This window comes from Nicotiana tabacum, chromosome 23 (genome assembly GCF_000715075.1).
Source record: "Nicotiana tabacum cultivar K326 chromosome 23, ASM71507v2, whole genome shotgun sequence".
NCBI classification, from domain to species: Eukaryota; Viridiplantae; Streptophyta; class Magnoliopsida; order Solanales; family Solanaceae; genus Nicotiana; species Nicotiana tabacum.
Window position 1 is genome coordinate 135394252 of NC_134102.1, and position 10867 is coordinate 135405118.

Genomic DNA, 10867 nt, shown 5'->3' on the forward strand with positions numbered 1-10867 from the left:
GGGATCGGGTTACACGCCGCAACAAACTTATTAAAAAGTCCATATTGGGGGGATCGGGTTGCACGCCGCAATCGACTTATTAAAAAGTCCATATTGGGGGTTCGGGTTGCACGACACAACAGACTTGTTTAAAAGTCTATATTGGAGGATCGGATTGCACGCCGCAATCGACTTATTTAAAAGTCTATATATATAATTGATTAAAATGAATATATTGGAGGGTTGAAAATGAATATATCGTGGAAATGGGTTGCACGCTGCAACGGAAATTGGTTGAAACAATAATTGGTTTTGACTGCTGAGTTGGCTTCAACTATAAAAGTCACATGATTTATTTCTATTATTGTTATTTTTACTAATATTGTGTACAAGTTAATGTAAGTGACCTGCCTTAGCCTTGTCACTACTTCATCGAGGTTAGGCTCAGTACTTGCTCGGATTTCAGCTACTCAGAGGAGACTTGAGGTATAACTACACATCGTCCGCAGTTCTGAAGTCCCCATCTATCTTATTTTAGCTGTGTAATTGCTTTCAGACAACTTTATTTTATTCAGACCTTTATTTGTATTATTTTAGAAGCTCGTGCACTTGTGACACCAATTCTGGGATGGTATTTAGACACCGTTATTTTTATGGATTATTCACTATATTTCAGACCTTACTTTCGCATTTGTTTCTTTGTTATTAATAAACTTAAAAATTATTTTAAAATGTCTAATATTATTCTAACGTTGGCTTGCCTAGCAAGTGAAATGTTAGGGGCCATCACGGTCCGAAGGTGTGAATTTCGGGTCATGACAGAGGTTTGGCTTGATATGGGGAAAGGTTTAATACTATTACCGGGTTAGTTTGGAGTTGTTACTGTGATCAAGGAATGGTGCAACAAGTATGCGAGTTGTGTAATATGTTAGGTGATTATATTTGTGGTTATAGTTATGGCTTGATACAATTTGGTTCATACTTATACAGTGTATAGATGTGAGATTCAGGTCCTAAAACAAATCTGAATGTTGGAAATTGAATTCCAAGGTTTATGGGCTAAGGTTGAAGTAATGATCTTCAATTACATGGTATTGTCAGGCCTATATGGAATAGGGTGGCGTGGGATCACCCTCGGGTATGTGCGTGGTAAGATGGAATAGTGATGCGATGGCTTGGAAACAACTCTTGGCACGTTCGAGGACGAACATATATTTAAGTGGGGGAAAATGTAACGACTCGGCCGGTCGTTTTGAGTATTTCAGCCCCGTTCCCATATTTACTGCTCAATTTGTGCTTTACAGTTGTTGTGTGACTTGTCGGGGTAATTGGTGAGGGTTCGGTAAGGTTTTGGAATGAATTGGAATACTTTGTTCCAAGGTTTAAAGTTTAAGTTAAAATAGTGATTGGATGTCGACTTATGTGTAAACGACCCTGGAACAAAGTTTTAATGATTCCAATAGCTCCGTATGGTGATTTTGGACTTAGGAGCATGTCCGTAAAAATATTTGAAAGCCCGTAGCTAAATTAGGCTTGAAATGGTTAAAATAGAAATTAAGTTTGAAAGTTTGACCGGGGAGTTGACTTTTTGATATCGGAGTTAGAATCCAGTTTTGGAAATTTTCATAGCTCCGTTATGTCATTTATGGCTTGTGTGCAAAATTTGAGGTCAATCGGACTTGATTTGATAGTTTTCGGCGTCGAATGTAGAAGTTGAAAATTAAGCTTGAATTGGGGTATGATTCGTGGTTTTAACTTTGTTTGATGTGATTTGAGGTTTCGACTTCGTTCGTATGATGTGTTAGGACTTATTGTCATATTTGGTTGGGGTCCCAGGAGCCTCGGGTGTGTTTCAGATCATTTTGGGCTACTTTAGATGCTGATTTTCTGATGTCTGGTGTTGTTCTTCGCGTACGCGAGGAGCCTCTCGCATTCGCGAAGAAGGATTTGGCTTCTGGGATTTTGTTCTTCGCGTTCGCTAAGAGACTCCCACGTTCGCGAAGAAGGAAATCTCTATTGCACAAGTCTGACTTTGGAGGCTCATATCTCGCAATCTATAAGGAATTTGGAGATGATCCAAAAATAAATTGTAGCTCTTTGTGTTTAGTTTTCAGAAATGTAAACCATTTGTCATTTGGAATTGTGTACAAAAAGTTATGGTTGATACACTACAGGCTGTCTGGGAAGAGTTTGGAAATCTCTAATGCACAGGGCTAACTTTGGAAGCTTATATCTCGCAATCTATAAGGAATTGGGAGATGCGAAACAAATAAAAGTTATAGCCCTTGGTGTCTAGTATTAAAAAAGTTAAATCATTTGTTATTTGGAGTTGTGTACAAAACGTTATGACCATTCTACTAGATACTGTATGGGAAGAATTTGGAAATCGCGGTTGAGGAATTGTTTCATCGCGAACGTGAGGGGTGGGTCGCGAACGCGAAGAACTAACCCCTGGGCAGTAGAATAAAGTCCAAATTCGTCCCATTCTTCCATTTTTGGACCAAGGAAGCTGGGGTGAGGCAATTCTTCGAGAGTGTTTCAAGGAAAATATTGGGTTAAGAATTCCTAACTCGATTTTGGTTAAAATACATGAATCTATTGTTGTTTTTATCATGAAATTAGTGAATTGGATTGAAAATGGTAGAAATTTTCTATACCTTAAATTGAGGATTTGGAGGTCGATTCGTTATCGGAATTTGGTAAAATTGGTATGGTTAGACTCGTGGTTGAATAAGCTTTCGAATTTTGTAACTTTTGCCAGGTTCAAGACGTGGGCCCCACGAGCGATTTTTAGTGCAATTTCGGATTTTGTTGGAAAATTGGTATTTTCATATGGAATTAATTCCAATAATTTATATTGACTAAATCAAATTAATTGTGGCTAGATACATGGCTTTCGGAAACCAATTCGCGAGGCAAAGGCATAGCGGAGTAAAGAATTACACGGTTTGAGGTAAGTAACACTTCTAAACTTGGTTCTGAGGGTATGAATATCTGAAGTACGTGTTGTATGAATTGTTTGGATATGACGCACATGCTAGGAGACAAGCGTGTGGGCGTGCATCATAGGAATTGTGACTTAATTGATTCCGTGGAGTTGCATAATTAAATAAATGTCATTATCCGCATATCCTCCACGTATTGGAGAAATTAAGATGATACTCATATTAAAGATCATGTTTAGGCTACACACCGTTATATTTTGGGACCCATATGGGTCGTATTACTTTTGAACTATTTGTTTAAAATATAATTTTGTACTCAGTCACATCTGTCACTTGCATATCATATCTCAGTCTCTGTTGTCATTTATTGATACATCATATTATTATGTCAGGTTGATTTTCGTGTCATTGAGAGCCCGAGAGACTGGAGATTCTGAGTGATATTTATGTTTATTTATTTATGCCCGGATTTGGCTATTATAGCGCTTGGACTGAAGGAGCCCCTCCGGAGTCTGCACCCCCCACAGTGAGCGCAGTTGATATATATATATATATATATATATATATATATATATACATGGATCTTGTACGAATCATTGATATTTGGGGATGGATCTTCCTCTGGGATAGATTGGCCTTATACAGTACTGGGCGACTGACTGTCAGTTGATGTGTACATATATATGAGGGATGGATCTACCCTGGGCTGGATTGGCCATATACAGTACTGAGTGATTGAGTATTTTTGGATTGTGAGTACACAAAGTTTTCACTAAGGTGCATCACATACGGTATGTACATTGGCATGTAGATATAGAGATGTAATATTCCTCATATTGTTCAGAATTGATCTATCTTTACTTGTGCTGAGTTTAACTGTTGAACTTGAAAGCATGCCCACATTTCTGTACCGTTATTTCTATACTGAACTGTACCTGCTAAGCTCGTCACTACTTTCAGCCTAGAGGTTAGTCTTGTTACTTATTGAGTTGGTTGTATTCATACTATACTCTGCACCTCGTGTGCAGATCCAGATGGTCCCGGATACGGCGGTTGCTAGACTTGGTGATTTATCTGTTGGGGACTATCAAGGTATCTACTTGGCGTCCGCAGACCTTGTCTCTCTTCCCTTCAGTTATTGTGTTGTTCTATATTTTTCAGATAGTATTCTTATCAGTCAGACTTTATTATTATTTAGATGCTCATGCACTCAGTGACACCGGATTTTGGGAGTGTATTTTACATCAGTATGTGGGATTTATTTATTAAATTTATATATTATGTTTTCAAACTTAAAAAAAATTGTGGCTTATTGAGGTTGTCGGCTTGCCTAGTATTGAGATAGGCGCCATCATGACATCCGGATTTTGGGTAGTGACATGGAGGACGGTTACCTGTCTTCGGCGCTTGTGCTTTGAAATAAGAGAAGAGCTGACCCTGGCTCACTTGATGAATTTGTACTCCCCCAAGATCTTCCGCGGAGGGATGATAAATCTTTGCAAGCATAGTCACCATGCTTTGATTTCCAGCATGGATGATGACAATGACCGAGGGTGGATAGAATGGTTTGTTGTAGCTGCCTCCGGTGACATTATTCCAACAACGGCCTCATCCTTTCCGGTTGCTTGGAATCGTTCCCGTAAGTTTCTTTCAATACGTTCTCCCCTCCTAAATGTTTTTTACGCCTGTATTGATCTTTCAACTTCTGTATGTTATAGAGACCCGATGGCCCCCACCGGTGGTAGAAGGCTTGGACCGGTGGGTTCAAAAGATTTTGGACATCACCACACCCGAAATTCGCTTTTGGAAAGAACTATCCATCAAATACGGGTGGAAGGCCAAGAATCATAGTAATTATGATTTTATTTGCTTTAGTTTTTGTATATATGGATTTTGGCTGAATCTCCTGACTTGTTTCTCAAGTTAGATCTACCCCCGGGCTCAGTCAGGATATTTTGACCGACCCTGCTGATGCAGCGAGGCTGCTCCAGGAGGTGCTTGCTCGAACGGGTGCCACCATGATGAAGAAGCTAGTGATGAGGGAGCTTCTCTTCATAGAAGACAACGATCATTATCCTCTCAACGGGAAGCTCAACCTATTGATGCAGTCACACCCGCCGAGGATGATGTCTCGACACTTTGGGAAGAGTTTGTTTTGGTGGAAAATGCCAACTCCTGTTCTCGGGCCCCAATCGTTGTGCCCGGTACTACGAGGCAGAGTATTATGTCCTTTCCGTCCTCTATTGATGAGAACCCAACAATCAGTGCTGCCTTCAGTGCAGCTGCTTCCCGTTCTTCTCCTTTACAAACTTTATCACCACCTTCTTCGCCACCAGCGACTGCTACATCTTTTCCATCTTCTTCCTCGCTTTTCCCAACAACATCATCTCCAACGGTCGCACCTGGTCGTGCTGAAGGCGTTCCTCTTCCCCAGTCTCCTGTTCGTGGGATTTTGGGGCAAAATTATGCTGCCTCTTCTGAAGATCCTCACAGGAGGAGGAATGTTACCCTCTCGGTCTCTACCGGATGCAACCTTCTTTCCCGGTCGATGGAGCTTGCAAATTATCTGAAGCCCTTGGCTTCATAGAAGGATTGGGAAAAGTTTCAGACACTCTCGGGAGAGTGTTTGTTGAACAATGCCATGCATAATTCTGCAGCGGTATGCTTCTTTCTTTCTCTGCTATTTTTTTCAGCTTCTGAATGAGTGCATTTTAAGCTTTACCTCTTTTTATCTTGCAGGCCAATTTTCTTGCTTCCGAGGGATTACAAAGGTTAATCCGCGAGAAGGAGGAACTCTCTTCTGAATGGGATCAGCTTTTGGCGGAGCGGGACCGGACGGTTCTTTGCCTCTCAGAACTGGAAACCAGAGCCACTGAGGTCGATCAAGAAGTGGTAACCCTCAGCCAGGAAGTTGGGCCGCTGAGGGCCGGTTTTGATGAAGTCAAGGCTAAATGGGCTGAGGTCCAAAAGGTCATTCTTACTGCCAATGATTGTGAGGTTACTGCTGCTGAAAGGGTAACTAATTTAGAAGCAGCCTTGAATTCTAAGGCCGAAGAACTTGTTGTCGTGGGGACGATTCATGCCCGGTTAGAGAAGAAGTATAAGTAAACTATCGAGCACAACAGGCTCTATAGTTCAACTGTCCATGATCTAGATGTCAGTCTTCAATCTGCTAGGTCCACCTGGGACAATCTTTCTACCGAGATCACTCAGCTCAAAGAAGAACTTTGGCGCTGAGAGGCTTTCCTCGTTGTTGAAACAACTTACGCCATGTACAACATGAGGAGAAAAACCTTGGAATCAGCTAAAGCTGGCATTATTGATATTGATGCCGAAACTGCTAAGGCACGCGAGCTTGAGTTGGCTGTAAAGAATGGACTCCCGGTGCGGTCTGACACTCCCGGTTCTTTTGATTCTAGTTCCGATATTTCTGATACTGAAGAGGAATCAGAAGGCGATGATGCCGAAGACCTAGTTGGAGAAGATGTTGAGTCATCAGTGGCACCACCTACTGCTCCCGGGGATATGGATACTTCTCTTCCTCCCGATTCCAGTGACATTGTAGCTTAGCTTTTTCTTTCCCTGTTTTGTATTTCCTTTTGGTACATTCTTGTAAATAAAGACGTATTGTTGCTCAACTATTTGGCTGAGTCTTACCTTGCTTGGATATATGTGCAGATTTTTTAACCCTTGTGCATGTCTATCTGTTTTTCTGCATGTGGTCTCGGGCACATTTTCTTCGATGCATTTTTGTTGTTGAGAATTATCCCTTTTACATGAGGGTTTCAATAAGTATTTGTGCAAGTTTGGTTTCTGCGTCTTTTTCATATGTGGCATCGGATGGATTTTTTCCCGATAGCATTTTCGGTTTCGGGCATATATTATTTCGGAACAAACCCTTTAACATGAGGGTTTTAATAAGAGAGGGCCCTCTTATATTTACGGTGCTCTTGAAGTGGACGTCTCCTGTTCATTACGACACTAACATTTGAAGTACTTGTTTAACGTTCAAATGACAAAAGTAGCTCATCATGTAGACAAGAAACAAGATAAAAGGAAAAGGATTTCATTTCATTCCTTCCGTTTTCATAGTTTACATAGGCATTTTGCTATGTAGAAAAGAAGCTGCCATGACTTGTGGCTATCTTGTATAACTTATTTTTTCGGGGCTGGCTGTGCAGTCCCCGGTCCCGATGATGCGTGGCATTCAGTGTTGCCTTATCGGATGCTCGATCCCGATTGATGTGGCATTCAGTGTTGCCTTGTAATCATATCATTATCCCCCTAGTGTTCTAATGCGAAGAATGCGAGTTGGAACACTGGAAGTCCTGTACCTTCGAAGGTTCCAACGATGAATTGCTACGTAACCCTTCGCTCGGTAACATATTTTGCTTTCCCCTTAGGAATTCATGCTGTCGAGCGAAAGAATACTTGACAATCCCCTATTGTTTTGTGCTCGTGAACGATCGTGTAACCCTTGTTCAGTAGCAAACTTAACTTCCCGGTGAGAATTTGCTACTGAAACAAAGATTACCTTATTGTCCTCGAGTGAAGACTTGTTTGTTTTTCCTTGTCATCAAAGGTCTTATTGTTGTTGTTATTGTAGTATGCTTGTGTTCACTGCCTCGTTAAAAAACCTTGCCTGAAAAAACCCAATTGGGATAAAAAGCAGAATGAAGGATAAAAGAGTGCAGCAAATACTTTCAGTCTGACTGTTGTTTGTCAGCAGTAATATATTTTGAGATGAGCCACGTTCCAGTTGCTGGGCAACTTGTCTCCATTGTGGTTTTCCAACTCGTATGACCCTTTATCGGTGATAGCTGAAACTCGATAAGGGCCTTCCCATGTAGAGGTTAACTTGCCAGCATTGAGTTCTCGGGTGTTTTGAGTCACCTTCCTCAAGACCAAGTCTCCTACTTTGAAGTAACGAAGGTTGGTTCTTTGATTATAATTTCGCTTTATCCTCTGCTTTTGAGCTGCCATTCTTACATGTGCCAGGTCTTTGCGTTCCTCGAGTAGTTCTAAGTTGATTAGTATTGCCTCGTTATTTGATTCTTCGTCTGCCTGGAAATACCTTAAGGTTGGCTCCCCTACTTCCACCGGTATTAAAGCTTCTGCGCCGTACACAAGGGAAAAAGGGGTTTCCCCTGTGCTTGACTTGACCGTTGTCCGGTAGGCCCATAGCACTCGAGGTAATTCTTCGGGCCAATAGACTTTTGCTGCTTCTAACATTTTCTTCAGGTTTTGCACAACTATTTTTTTTGTTAACTCCGCTTGGCCATTTGCGCTCGGATGTTAAGGTGAAGAGGTAATCCTTTTTATCTTCAAATCTTCCAGGAATTTTGTGACTTTTGTGCCGATAAATTGTGGCACGTTGTCACATGTAATCTCTTTCGGTATTCCGAACCTGCAAATTATGTTTTCCCACAGGAAGTCGACCACTTCGCGTTCTCCAATCTTTTGATAAGGACCTGCTTCCACCCATTTTGAAAAATAGTCAGTCAAAATCAAAAGAAACCTTACCTTCCCAGGAGCAGTGATAACGGTCTGACGATGTCCATTCCCTATTTCATGAATGGCCACGGGGACAGAACTAAATGCAGGGGTTCCGTCGGTCGATGTACTAGTGGTGCGTGGCATTGGCACTTATCACATTTTTGTACGAAGTTTTTGGCATCTTGTTCCATACGAGGCTAGTAATATCCTGCTCAGACCAACTTCAGCACCAGAGAATCTGGACCCGAGTGGTTACCGCATATCCCTTCATGGATTTCTCTCATGACATAATTGTCTTCTGATGCACCTAATCACCGGGCCAACGGGTCTTGAAAGGATTTTCTGTACAATTGGCCTTTCTTAAAGCTACAACGTGCGGCTTTGGCGCGCAACACTCTCGATGTTTTAAGGTCTTCGGGCAACTTTCCATGCTCGAGTTAATTAATTATCTTGTTTCTCCAGTCCCAGACCAGACTAGTCGAATTTACCTCGTAATAACCATCTGTGTCCAAGGCTGAGTTTATCAGTTGTATGACCGTACATGATTCCGGTCCTTGGGTTTATGTTGATGAGCCCAGATTTGCTAATGCATATGCTTCCGAGTTTTCTTCCCTCGGGATGTGGGTTATTGACCACTCTCGGAATCGTGTCAGTAAAGCCTGAACCCTTACTACGTATTGTTGCATACGCTCTTCTTTGGTGTCAAAAATTCCGTAGACCTGATTTACCACCAACTGTGAATCACATTTCACTTTGATGGCTTCAGAGTCAAGTACCTAGGCTAATTCGAGCCATGCAATCAAAGCTTCATACTCTGCCTCATTGTTAGTTAGAGGGATCGTTCTGATGGCTTGCCTTAAGGTTTCCCCCGAAGGCGTGATCAAGACTATTCCGAGTCCGGACCCTTTCACGTTTGAAGCTCCATCCGTGAATAAGGTCCAGACTCCCGGTACTAGATCTGACATCATTGTTGCCTCTTTGGCAGCCAGAGGCCATAGTCCAGGGCTGAAATCAGCCACAAAGTCAGCCAGGACTTGTGATTTAATCGCTGTCCTCGGTTTATACTCTATGTCGAACTCGCTCATTTGAACGACCCATTTGGCTAATCTGCCGGAGAGTTCGGGTTTATGAAGTACATTCCTCAAAGGAAAAGTAGTCACCACCGTTATCGGGTGCCATTGGAAGTAGGGCCTTATCTTCCGGGCAGCTACCACGAGAGTTAAGGCCAACTTTTATAGATGTAGGTAGCGTGTTTCTGCTCCCGTTAAAATTTTGCTAACGTAATATGTGGGGAATTGAGTACCTTTTTCCTCCCGGACTAAAACTGCGCTTATCGTAACTTCTAAGACCACCAGGTAGACCAGCAATGACTCTCTTTCTTTAGGTTTCGAGAGCAATGAAGGGCTTGACAAGTATTTCTTCAATTCCTCCAAGGCTTGCCGACACTCTGTCATCCACTAGAAGTTGTGTTTTCTTTTTTAGCAGCGCGAAGAAGCTATGACACTTCTCCGATGATTGGGAAATGACACTTCTCCAATGATCGTGCCCGGCCATAGCGTCGATCATTTGATCGATATTTGCAAATGAGAATGAGTCTTTCAGGCATGTCTTATTAAGATCTTTATAATCTACGCACATGAGAAATTTATTGTTCTTCTTAGGAACTATTACCACATTAGCTAGCCAGTCCGGATATCTTACCTCTCGGATTGAACCAATCTTAAGTAGACGGGTTACCTCTTCTCTGACAAATTTATTCCTTGCTTCAGCAATATGGTGCTTCTTTTGTCTTACCGGAGGTGTGCTTGGGTCCAAGCTTAACTTTTGCACGGCTATCTCTGTTGGAATTCCTGTCATATCCTCGTGCGACCATGCAAAACAATTAGCGTTAATTTTAAGGAATTTAATAAAATCCTACCTGAGCTCTGGGTGTAGTCCTGTTCCCAAATAAAATTTCCTTTTTGGGAATTTTTCAAACAGTGCAACCTGCTCTAGTTCTTCTGCCGTGGATTTTATTGCGTCTGTTTCTTCCGGTACTTGAAAATCCCTTGGTATATGATATTGCTCCAACTTTCCTACCCCCGGGAAAACTTTCTCTGGTTCGGGGTCGGAAGACGGTTCCGATAACTGCTATGTCGCATGTTCCTTTCCCTTGATATGAGAGACTGAGATCGCATTCATCTCTCTCGCTGCTAGTTGATCACCTCTTATCCGCTTGATCCCCTCGGGTGTCAGGAATTTCAGCAATTGGTGGTACGTTGAAGGTACAACTTTCATCTCGTGTAGCCATGGCCTTCCCAGGATGATATTATAGCCCATGCCCCCATCTACTACTTCAAAGACATCTCCTCTTTGTTACGCCCTCGGCATCCGTAAGCAGTAAAATTTCCCCTCGGGTTGTCACGCTTGCGAGGTTGAATCAGGTAAGGAGCTTTGTTGCCGGGACG

General features: G+C 42.1%; 1 protein-coding gene across 1 annotated transcript; it reads right to left on the reverse strand.

Moving 5' to 3' along the window:
* Positions 1–7646: 7646 nt before the first annotated feature.
* Positions 7647–8156, reverse strand: LOC142177397 (uncharacterized). Its single transcript, XM_075245885.1, has one exon. The coding sequence runs from the start codon at positions 8154–8156 to the stop codon at positions 7647–7649; it is 510 nt and encodes a 169-aa protein (XP_075101986.1).
* Between the last annotated feature and the right edge of the window lie 2711 nt (positions 8157–10867).